This window comes from Centruroides sculpturatus, unplaced genomic scaffold, assembly GCF_000671375.1.
Source record: "Centruroides sculpturatus isolate CEXI.00-Female unplaced genomic scaffold, Cexi_2.0 scaffold886, whole genome shotgun sequence".
In the NCBI taxonomy this organism is placed as follows: Eukaryota; Metazoa; Arthropoda; class Arachnida; order Scorpiones; family Buthidae; genus Centruroides; species Centruroides sculpturatus.
In genome coordinates, this window is record NW_019385077.1 from 347,371 (window position 1) to 360,552 (window position 13,182).

General features: G+C 27.6%; 1 protein-coding gene across 1 annotated transcript in view; it reads right to left on the reverse strand.

The window, feature by feature from the left end:
* LOC111634320 (bolA-like protein 3) overlaps nucleotides 1-7,868 on the reverse strand; it is an 18,184-nt gene extending 10,316 nt beyond the window's left edge. The window contains exons 1-3 of the mRNA XM_023379076.1: nucleotides 7,670-7,868; nucleotides 4,235-4,346; nucleotides 1,263-1,351 (exon numbers count right to left, since the gene is read on the reverse strand). Coding sequence (XP_023234844.1) covers nucleotides 1,263-1,351; nucleotides 4,235-4,346; nucleotides 7,670-7,705 — 237 coding nt within the window. The 5' untranslated portion in view covers nucleotides 7,706-7,868. The remainder of the gene's footprint in view (nucleotides 1-1,262; nucleotides 1,352-4,234; nucleotides 4,347-7,669) is intronic.
* Nucleotides 7,869-13,182: the final 5,314 nt, after the last annotated feature.

A 13,182-nucleotide genomic window follows, 5' to 3' on the forward strand; every position in this document is an offset into this window, starting at 1 on the left:
GTCTAAAAATGCCTTAGGGGACATAACATCAACACTGGGCAGATGTCGATCTAAAACTTAAAACAGGTTAGTTAACCATTGTATAACTATTGTAGTAATTTACCGATGTAATAATTAAATTTACCAAATTTATAGAAATGTAAAAATCCTGAAGAGGGGTGCAAATTACAAGAAAATATTGCACCCGAAATGCATAGAAAATAAATAAAGAATACGAATAAAAGCTTTGTCTCTGATTAAATGCGGTCCAGGCCAAAAAAACAGGGGTTATTTATGTACAATTAACCCATAAAGTTTTTTTTTCATCAATTTTGAGGAAATATTTTTGAAAAATTGATTTTTTAAAAGTAAAAAAATAAAGTTTGGTTATTTTTTGAACAGATCTCCTATCAAATTACTTAAGAACATATTTAATGTCATTATTACAGTTTTATATTCTTACTGACAGACTAGTACAGTTTAGATGCCTTCAATGTTTCTAAATCACAATGGACTTCCAGAAACTTCAATTAAGCTTATACTCTGTTTTAAAGTGAAACAGAATACCTTGTAACTCCAGCAGTAAATTTAATAAATCAGAATATTTTTGATCTAATGTCATAGGCCTTCCTCAGTGAAGTACACAAATTTAAAATAAAGTGAACAAACATAAGCATATCAAATGCAACAGAATTAATTTAAAAATTAAAAAGTTCCCCAAAGAGAGTGCTCGTATAGAAAATTAAACTTAACAAATTAATTAAACAAACAAATAATATGAAAGTGCTAAAAATATAATATAAAGGTGCTCTGTTTATTCAGTTTATTCCCAGGTTAGATTTTATTTATTAAAGTATACTTGTGTTTATATTTGATATCACTGACATTTGATCCTAGCTATAGTTAAGTGTAAATAAAATAAGCTAAAAATCACATAGAACAAAGGGATAATCATAACTGCAATATAGATAATACAAGTGAATGTACACTACACATAATGCCATCTGTGGCCATTTAATAAGCAAGTCTGACAATCATAAGAGTTTTAAGTGTCTTCTGTCTAAGTTAAAAGGATTTTCAGATCAGCATCAGATATGACAATCCTTTTAACTTGTGAAAATTGGCAGTGAACCTATATATACATGTATTGATATGATATAAATGAAATTTTTAAGCTTATTTAATTTGTTTAATCACAGATTTTCTATAAAATTATTTTCCAAAATATAGTAAAATTTAAATATTGATTTCAAATTATTTTAAAACTATAAATTTTATTTTACCTGATTAACCATCATATGTTGTTGAACTCTGCTTTTACCTTGAAATTCTTTACTTTCGATACTTATTTCAAACATGGAACCACATCCACCTATCAATTGTATATTTAAAATGAAAAGCTTTTATAAAACTTACTCTTATAGATTTAATATTAAACCATTTCAATTTTTATTAGATATATATAAATCATTATTTAAACTATTTTTGCCTTGTAGACATTAAGAGGGTGTTTTTCATATGTCCATCATGGGGTTGGTCAAATTTGCAATGTGGCAGCTTGATAGTAAGGCAAGCCTGGCATATCCAGACCAGCTCATTCATGCAAAAAATCTGATCTATATCCTACAAAATAGCATGCCTTAACTGATTTAGCAATTTAAATGTCAATAATAAATTAGTCTGTTTTTTTTACATAAAAGCTAATTTGGACTAGCTTTCTTTAAAAATCCATATATTTTCTATTTTATGATTGTCATCACTAATATTCTATCAAGTATACATTTAAAAATTGTGGGACTTAGTATAAATATCATATCTTGTTAAAAAAAGTTATTAACAAATTAAAATGTGTGCATCGTTGATCCATCTTTTAAAACACGTTCATGCTTCAGTTGCATGTGCCACAGGTTGTACACCTACTTTAATTAAACATTACATATTAAAGTGTTGGTGAAATAAAACACAAATTCTTCTTTTTCTCAAGAACTTCCTAATGTAGGATACATCATTTTTTCCATCAAGTCACTCAATTACAAAAATTTCTTTATAAATGTAGACTAGATTCTCAGAAAAATGATTACAAATTTAGTAAATTTGCAAAAATTTCATTTACAAGAAGTTTTGTTTCTGATATTAAAATTATTTTTAATATATTTAAATAAAATGCAATTTTTAACACTATATTCAAATTTATATAAAATATTTTGTATTGCAAATTCATTTTTATCATGATAATTTATCACGTATTTATACAGTGCCAGCCTGAGGCAAGTTTCAGGATGGAGCGAGATCCTATTATGGCGCCCAGGGGTGGAACCCCAACCACACACTCGACTCAAGCGCGTCTCAACAGATAAGACAATTCACATACTGGCCCACACTTACAATTAAAATATCGAAAAGTGAAAAAAATAGTTATTCCTTTAATTTTCTTTACCACTGGGGCACCCCTTAGGACTTAGCGCCTGGAGTGGCTGCTCCATTCATCCTATGGTAGGGCTGGCTCTGTATTTATACTATAATTTGAGTAGCCAAGACTAAAACTAATTAATTAAACAAACATTACATAGCCTAAGATGTGATTATCAGTAATTAAGCTTTTTAGTACAAAAATGACTTTCACATTAGAACTAAATTATCCAATCTCATTACACACTGATAAATATAAATAAAATAATCCTCAAACCTTTTAACCAGTGCACTTCTAAAAATAGAAGCACTCTGGTTAAAAGGTTTGAGGAGTATTTTAACTAAATTATCATTAGTTTCCATAGGATATATTTAAAAATTGTTGTTTCAATATCATGTACATAAATATTATGAATATCCTATATATTTAATATAAAGTGCTTAATATAAACCATTTGTTGAATATTAAAAAATGTAATCCATACTTTACATTAGAGCAATGGTTTCTGCATGTGCTACAAACAATATAAATTTCTAATATTGATTAAAAATACCGTATTTACTCGCATATAAGATGGCCTTGCATATAGGATGAGGTGTGACTTTAAAGATCAAAATTAAAAAAATTACATTTATTAATACAGTTCTAATTTTATTTTGTTTAATCACAAATTAAATTTTATCAAATGTACATAAATGCACATACTGTTCCGCAAAAATTACTGGCATTTTAAATTTTAAAGAAAAATTTGGTAAAATCGACAACATAATTTGTTCATGTAAAGTTGGACAATTCTTAACAGTCGAATCCACTATCCATCAATTACACTTATGAGTTTCTCCAAATTCTGATTTCCAAATAATCATTTGTTTTCACGTGGGAATGGATTAAAACTTTTATTGTGCTCCTGTGTGATTTCGGAATTTCAATTTGGAATTTAATTCAACAGCTTTGCTTTTCCTATTGCTTTACTCCTGACAATACGCAAGAATGATTCAAACAATCCAGATAAAATACTTATGTTTTTAAATACAAGAGGATTAGCATCCAGGAAAAAATGCAAATACACGGTTCACAAAAATTATTTGAAAAAATGCAAAGAATCTTTCGCCCACATTTATAGGACGACCTAGGAATTTGAAGCTGTGATAAATGAATAAAAACCTTGTCTTATATGCAAGTAAATAAGGTAAATCAAAATTCATTATGCTATATAGAGAAATATTTAGTGTAGAATCTAAAAGTTTTGCTTTGTTTTGTTTTTTTTTTAAAATATAAATAATTGTGTTCTGTACATAATGTCTAATCACATAGTCTTGTATAAGTGATTCAAATAAATTTCACTGCAAATATATTTAATCGAACAATTTTGAACTTTTAAAGACCCAAAAATGTTCATGATATGTATATTAAACATTATTCCAATAAAGTTGGTTTTTTATAACTATCAATTTATTTCAGCAAAATGTTTATACCAATATAATTATGTTATGTTTATTCTTTCATCATAATAACTAGGAATTAATAAAATTTAAATTTATCTGCTAAAAGTACAGTTTAAATTTTCTGCCATTGCAAATTTCAAGCACATCCATCACATTACATAAAATCTTTCCTATTTTAATTTTTGCATTTTTTATTGTAAATTTTTTCTCAATGTTGTATTATATTGTATTAAACATTAAAATTGTTTTTGATAAAAACTTTGTTGTTTTCATTTTATTCTGTGTGTAGATCATGAGCAAAATGTATTTCTTATAATTGTACGCAGTTAAGAGAAGTTTGAAAAAAATATTGATATAGACTTGAATTAGTCTCTATCAAAGCACTAAAATTTAATCTCACCTGAAATATCAGATACTTTTATAGTAGCAGCCTTGGGAAACTTATTATGAAGTAATTTTGTTAAAACCTGTTCTCCATTTGTAGAAAATGTTTTCTGTGATAACTTAAAAACCTAAATTAATATATAAAAATTAATCATATAGTATTTTAAGTTTAAAATGAGTTGTAAATGATTTTTAAAGTTAGATAACTTATAAATTATCATTAATTTAAATATTGTCTTAATTATGTTCTGAAATGATAAATTTTAGAAAATAAGCTTTAATGAATTAAAACTTTTACATGCAAAATTGTTTATATTGTGGTCATAAAACACTAAAGTTAATCTCCACAATATATATTTAATAAATACACATGTGAAAACTTTAATAAAAAAATTTTTAATTTGTAAAATAGTTTTTAAATACTTTTTAGAACTATATTAGTTTCAATAAATTTTCAATTATTCATTTCTTAATTTTTGTTTCAAAACTCACAAATTAACTTTTTGCCTGTTTTACATTGTTGATATAGATGTTAACATTGTTCATGTTATAAGTAGAGTGTCCCACAAGTCTAATAGGAGTTTTGTTGATGTTTATACATTCTTTTACAGATGATACATTATACTGAGTAAGAAGGAAGAAATTAAAGATATTTTGGTGACAAGGAGCCTCAGTCAGTGTGTAGTTGCCAAGACTTAAAAGGATACGTGTAGTTTTATATTTTCTTGCTGGATATTGGTTCTATGTGAAGTGCTTATTTACGTATACCCAATTTTTGAGTAGTTGAATGGATACATGTAGACCAGGGGTGTCCAACCTGCAGCCCGCAGGCGGCCCAATAAACATGTAAACAAAACTGACAAATTTTTTTTATTTATTTCAACGGCATAAACTCAAAAAAAAAAAAAAAAAAAGTGTTTCACAAAGCTGTAAACCTTTATACATATTTTATTTATGAGTGGAAAGGAAATATTTTCAAATACTTGGAAATGTGTGAATGAGGAAGACGTACTAAATAAAGCTGGAGTTGTGACTCAAAGGAGTATAGAGTCAAATACGGGGAAAGGAGAGAAAGGCCAAAAGATAAAAAGCAGTGAGAAAGGTTAAATAGGCCTTCTGTTATGCACATATTGGCCCTTAATTTTCCAACCTTCCTCACTTCTTTACCTTTCGTCCTTTCGGGTCTATAATCCCTTGAGTCCCAACTTCAGCTTTATTTAGTATTCCTTCCAACATTGCAAGATTTGGCTACTCTTTTATTAGTTTGGCGTAAAAAATATCATTTGGCGCATTGGCTACTTTTTTGGGCTATCTATTATTTATAAATATATTAGTTGAATAAAAATGCACTTTAAAATGGTGTTTTGTAATTTTTTTATTAATTAGAGACCCAAATAAAACAAATATTTGTGTTTGTCAAATAAATGTTTGTTTGTCTCCTTTATAATAAATGAATTTGTCTCTTTCTAAATAAAAATTGAAAGTGTCTGTAGAAGTAATTTTTTAAAATATCTTTTTTCGTAATAAAGTTTTAATAATTATTACTATAATCTTGACATGTTAATCCTTAAATATACTTGTAGTAAACTTTGTAAAATTATTAAAATTAAATATACTTCTATTTATAATAAAACTCCATGACTTCTTCCAATGTGGCCCAGAGAAACAAAAAGGTTGGACACCCCTGATGTAGACTGTTGTACACAATTGGTGGGAAGTCTGAATACAGCTTATTAAATTTTTTGGTAACTTCATGCTGATTGCAAGTCCAAACCATTAAAATAACTTGAATTTGTTCTTCCTTACTCAGAGCCATGCTTCACTTGTAAAATAATAAACAAACATCAACGTAACTTCTATGAAGCCAGATTTACGAAACACCCTATATAATAAACTATAATTTTACAAATAATTATTTATTGAGACATCAGAATGCCAAGCTGCAATTTTTAATCATATTTTTAATTTATTTAATTTAAAATATATGCTCTCCACCTCAAATAATTATCATCATCTTGCCCCTGCACATCATACTTTTCCTTTAACAACAGAGTCATACTGGATATCTATTAATTGCTTTCAGGGGAAAAGTTTTGAATTGAAATAACACGACTTCCAGTTTGCATCGGACATTTGTATATAGTTAATTAATCAGGATCTCCATCCCCTAAGGTTCCCACATCTGGTCTCAGATTTCATCTAACTAACTTGATTCTCAAGATTAAGAAGAGACATAAAGACAGACAACAGTGGGAATTTATAAGTCTACAATTTTTTCAAATTGCAACCCAATAAGTATAGCAAAATATGATAATGACCCAAAATGAAAAATTTATTATTTACCGTTAGTGCACTTTTATCGGAAATTTTAATTTATACTCAAATGACATCTCAAATTAAAATATTCCTTAATTTTTAATATTTTAAATAATTTTTAACTTTTACATAATAATTTAAACATTTATTACACTTACGACACTGCAATAAAAATACATTGTTATTAACCATTATATTCAAACAAATCTTTGAGAATTAATTTCACTTCTACTTGTCAAAAATATTTCAATTATTATAAAATCAATTCATAAATACATTAATAAATTGATTCAATACAAAATTCATACACAAACTTATAAAATCACCATTCTTCTCATAAGAATAAAACTGTACTTTCTGGGTTTATATTACATTTCAGCATCATTTACAATCCAACCGGAGACACATTTCAGAATTAGTGAAAACGGGACCTAAAACCGATCGAACTTTGGTTATTTTTTAAAATTTATTTATCGACCTATAAATTTTTGATATTTATTAACGTAACTGCCCTATTCAAAGATTTATTCTACGATCAAATATTCAAAACAAGCAAAATCGGGGTCGTCCGGTCACCTACTTACGGGTAAATGTTTAATACATGCACAGCATATCGAGTAGAAGTAACTTTTTGGTCGGCACTTCTCAAAGTGTGCGATATTGTCTCTCAGAGGTTCATTTGAATTATCCAAGGGGATATTAGGCACGATAGGAGGGTCCCATTGTACGCAGAACAGGAGGCGTTACTACTAACAGTCACAACCGAGGGAGGCCAGAAATCCAAAAAAGTTTGAGAAGCATTCATTGATATGTTTACTTACATATGGATAAAATTGCAGTTCTGAATGAGGGGTTTTGCTGAACTTCAATTTTACTCGTATGTAAATTTTGAATCCAAAATTCCAATAATTATTATCAAATAATTCCAAAATTCTTGCGCGACCTTTATCCCGCGAAAGGTAACGCGCAGACCATATGTTCCTTTGACGTTTCTACACCTACCAGGCATGATTTACAGCTCTGATAAGGTCCCACCCACTCATTCGGAGGTTCATTCGTACCTAAATACGTATAAAGGACCTAAAAGTACAGTTTTTAAAACACCTTTCTGTACTCCGAGTATTTCTCGACTTACCATCGCTTGTCTGAATTTACTTAAAAATCTAGCCATTTTGTTCGATTAATTATTTCGAGTCAAAGAAGTTTTATTCATACTTGGAAATAAAAATCATTCAAATTTTCCTTTAAAAAAAAAAAAAACTCGCTAGTCGCCCAACGAAGTCATTTTCATGTTCGGTAACCCACGTTTCGCCAAAGCAGACCAATTCCTTCGCGTCACGTGACCTTATCTAAAGAATTTCATTTGATAAAAATTTCAATATTTAATTTTATAAATAATAAATAAATAAATATTTAAAAATTATTTATGCGTATAAANTATTTATGTACAATTAACCCATAAAGTTTTTTTTTCATCAATTTTGAGGAAATATTTTTGAAAAATTGATTTTTTAAAAGTAAAAAAATAAAGTTTGGTTATTTTTTGAACAGATCTCCTATCAAATTACTTAAGAACATATTTAATGTCATTATTACAGTTTTATATTCTTACTGACAGACTAGTACAGTTTAGATGCCTTCAATGTTTCTAAATCACAATGGACTTCCAGAAACTTCAATTAAGCTTATACTCTGTTTTAAAGTGAAACAGAATACCTTGTAACTCCAGCAGTAAATTTAATAAATCAGAATATTTTTGATCTAATGTCATAGGCCTTCCTCAGTGAAGTACACAAATTTAAAATAAAGTGAACAAACATAAGCATATCAAATGCAACAGAATTAATTTAAAAATTAAAAAGTTCCCCAAAGAGAGTGCTCGTATAGAAAATTAAACTTAACAAATTAATTAAACAAACAAATAATATGAAAGTGCTAAAAATATAATATAAAGGTGCTCTGTTTATTCAGTTTATTCCCAGGTTAGATTTTATTTATTAAAGTATACTTGTGTTTATATTTGATATCACTGACATTTGATCCTAGCTATAGTTAAGTGTAAATAAAATAAGCTAAAAATCACATAGAACAAAGGGATAATCATAACTGCAATATAGATAATACAAGTGAATGTACACTACACATAATGCCATCTGTGGCCATTTAATAAGCAAGTCTGACAATCATAAGAGTTTTAAGTGTCTTCTGTCTAAGTTAAAAGGATTTTCAGATCAGCATCAGATATGACAATCCTTTTAACTTGTGAAAATTGGCAGTGAACCTATATATACATGTATTGATATGATATAAATGAAATTTTTAAGCTTATTTAATTTGTTTAATCACAGATTTTCTATAAAATTATTTTCCAAAATATAGTAAAATTTAAATATTGATTTCAAATTATTTTAAAACTATAAATTTTATTTTACCTGATTAACCATCATATGTTGTTGAACTCTGCTTTTACCTTGAAATTCTTTACTTTCGATACTTATTTCAAACATGGAACCACATCCACCTATCAATTGTATATTTAAAATGAAAAGCTTTTATAAAACTTATACTCTTATAGATTTAATATTAAACCATTTCAATTTTTATTAGATATATATAAATCATTATTTAAACTATTTTTGCCTTGTAGACATTAAGAGGGTGTTTTTCATATGTCCATCATGGGGTTGGTCAAATTTGCAATGTGGCAGCTTGATAGTAAGGCAAGCCTGGCATATCCAGACCAGCTCATTCATGCAAAAAATCTGATCTATATCCTACAAAATAGCATGCCTTAACTGATTTAGCAATTTAAATGTCAATAATAAATTAGTCTGTTTTTTTTACATAAAAGCTAATTTGGACTAGCTTTCTTTAAAAATCCATATATTTTCTATTTTATGATTGTCATCACTAATATTCTATCAAGTATACATTTAAAAATTGTGGGACTTAGTATAAATATCATATCTTGTTAAAAAAAGTTATTAACAAATTAAAATGTGTGCATCGTTGATCCATCTTTTAAAACACGTTCATGCTTCAGTTGCATGTGCCACAGGTTGTACACCTACTTTAATTAAACATTACATATTAAAGTGTTGGTGAAATAAAACACAAATTCTTCTTTTTCTCAAGAACTTCCTAATGTAGGATACATCATTTTTTCCATCAAGTCACTCAATTACAAAAATTTCTTTATAAATGTAGACTAGATTCTCAGAAAAATGATTACAAATTTAGTAAATTTGCAAAAATTTCATTTACAAGAAGTTTTGTTTCTGATATTAAAATTATTTTTAATATATTTAAATAAAATGCAATTTTTAACACTATATTCAAATTTATATAAAATATTTTGTATTGCAAATTCATTTTTATCATGATAATTTATCACGTATTTATACAGTGCCAGCCTGAGGCAAGTTTCAGGATGGAGCGAGATCCTATTATGGCGCCCAGGGGTGGAACCCCAACCACACACTCGACTCAAGCGCGTCTCAACAGATAAGACCATTCACATACTGGCCCACACTTACAATTAAAATATCGAAAAGTGAAAAAAATAGTTATTCCTTTAATTTTCTTTACCACTGGGGCACCCCTTAGGACTTAGCGCCTGGAGTGGCTGCTCCATTCATCCTATGGTAGGGCTGGCTCTGTATTTATACTATAATTTGAGTAGCCAAGACTAAAACTAATTAATTAAACAAACATTACATAGCCTAAGATGTGATTATCAGTAATTAAGCTTTTTAGTACAAAAATGACTTTCACATTAGAACTAAATTATCCAATCTCATTACACACTGATAAATATAAATAAAATAATCCTCAAACCTTTTAACCAGTGCACTTCTAAAAATAGAAGCACTCTGGTTAAAAGGTTTGAGGAGTATTTTAACTAAATTATCATTAGTTTCCATAGGATATATTTAAAAATTGTTGTTTCAATATCATGTACATAAATATTATGAATATCCTATATATTTAATATAAAGTGCTTAATATAAACCATTTGTTGAATATTAAAAAATGTAATCCATACTTTACATTAGAGCAATGGTTTCTGCATGTGCTACAAACAATATAAATTTCTAATATTGATTAAAAATACCGTATTTACTCGCATATAAGATGGCCTTGCATATAGGATGAGGTGTGACTTTAAAGATCAAAATTAAAAAAATTACATTTATTAATACAGTTCTAATTTTATTTTGTTTAATCACAAATTAAATTTTATCAAATGTACATAAATGCACATACTGTTCCGCAAAAATTACTGGCATTTTAAATTTTAAAGAAAAATTTGGTAAAATCGACAACATAATTTGTTCATGTAAAGTTGGACAATTCTTAACAGTCGAATCCACTATCCATCAATTACACTTATGAGTTTCTCCAAATTCTGATTTCCAAATAATCATTTGTTTTCACGTGGGAATGGATTAAAACTTTTATTGTGCTCCTGTGTGATTTCGGAATTTCAATTTGGAATTTAATTCAACAGCTTTGCTTTTCCTATTGCTTTACTCCTGACAATACGCAAGAATGATTCAAACAATCCAGATAAAATACTTATGTTTTTAAATACAAGAGGATTAGCATCCAGGAAAAAATGCAAATACACGGTTCACAAAAATTATTTGAAAAAATGCAAAGAATCTTTCGCCCACATTTATAGGACGACCTAGGAATTTGAAGCTGTGATAAATGAATAAAAACCTTGTCTTATATGCAAGTAAATAAGGTAAATCAAAATTCATTATGCTATATAGAGAAATATTTAGTGTAGAATCTAAAAGTTTTGCTTTGTTTTGTTTTTTTTTTAAAATATAAATAATTGTGTTCTGTACATAATGTCTAATCACATAGTCTTGTATAAGTGATTCAAATAAATTTCACTGCAAATATATTTAATCGAACAATTTTGAACTTTTAAAGACCCAAAAATGTTCATGACATGTATATTAAACATTATTCCAATAAAGTTGGTTTTTTATAACTATCAATTTATTTCAGCAAAATGTTTATACCAATATAATTATGTTATGTTTATTCTTTCATCATAATAACTAGGAATTAATAAAATTTAAATTTATCTGCTAAAAGTACAGTTTAAATTTTCTGCCATTGCAAATTTCAAGCACATCCATCACATTACATAAAATCTTTCCTATTTTAATTTTTGCATTTTTTATTGTAAATTTTTTCTCAATGTTGTATTATATTGTATTAAACATTAAAATTGTTTTTGATAAAAACTTTGTTGTTTTCATTTTATTCTGTGTGTAGATCATGAGCAAAATGTATTTCTTATAATTGTACGCAGTTAAGAGAAGTTTGAAAAAAATATTGATATAGACTTGAATTAGTCTCTATCAAAGCACTAAAATTTAATCTCACCTGAAATATCAGATACTTTTATAGTAGCAGCCTTGGGAAACTTATTATGAAGTAATTTTGTTAAAACCTGTTCTCCATTTGTAGAAAATGTTTTCTGTGATAACTTAAAAACCTAAATTAATATATAAAAATTAATCATATAGTATTTTAAGTTTAAAATGAGTTGTAAATGATTTTTAAAGTTAGATAACTTATAAATTATCATTAATTTAAATATTGTCTTAATTATGTTCTGAAATGATAAATTTTAGAAAATAAGCTTTAATGAATTAAAACTTTTACATGCAAAATTGTTTATATTGTGGTCATAAAACACTAAAGTTAATCTCCACAATATATATTTAATAAATACACATGTGAAAACTTTAATAAAAAAATTTTTAATTTGTAAAATAGTTTTTAAATACTTTTTAGAACTATATTAGTTTCAATAAATTTTCAATTATTCATTTCTTAATTTTTGTTTCAAAACTCACAAATTAACTTTTTGCCTTTTTTACATTGTTGATATAGATGTTAACATTGTTCATGTTATAAGTAGAGTGTCCCACAAGTCTAATAGGAGTTTTGTTGATGTTTATACATTCTTTTACAGATGATACATTATACTGAGTAAGAAGGAAGAAATTAAAGATATTTTGGTGACAAGGAGCCTCAGTCAGTGTGTAGTTGCCAAGACTTAAAAGGATACATGTAGTTTTATATTTTCTTGCTGGATATTGGTTCTATGTGAAGTGCTTATTTACGTATACCCAATTTTTGAGTAGTTGAATGGATACATGTAGACCAGGGGTGTCCAACCTGCAGCCCGCAGGCGGCCCAATAAACATGTAAACAAAACTGACAAATTTTTTTTATTTATTTCAACGGCATAAACTCAAAAAAAAAAAAAAAAAAATCACAAAAATACACATCAAAATCTGTATTTTTAAAAATTTTACTACATACGAGGAGCATTCAAAAAGTCCATGTAGTGCTTCATGTTTCAACATACATTCCAATTAAGTTAAAACCCTTTTCTGTATGGCATCACTGCCCTTCTAGTAAAAACCGATGCATTGGTTCTAGCCATCCCTGACTGTCAATTTACACGATACATTGGTTTTGCAAACATTTCACATAATCTGGAATCAAGTACTAGCATTCATATGGAAAATGCAAAACCCTGGAACCTATCCTCCTATTATCCATATAAATGTTAGTTTCGGGTTACGGTAAGTTTTACTCACCCTGTAGTTAAAC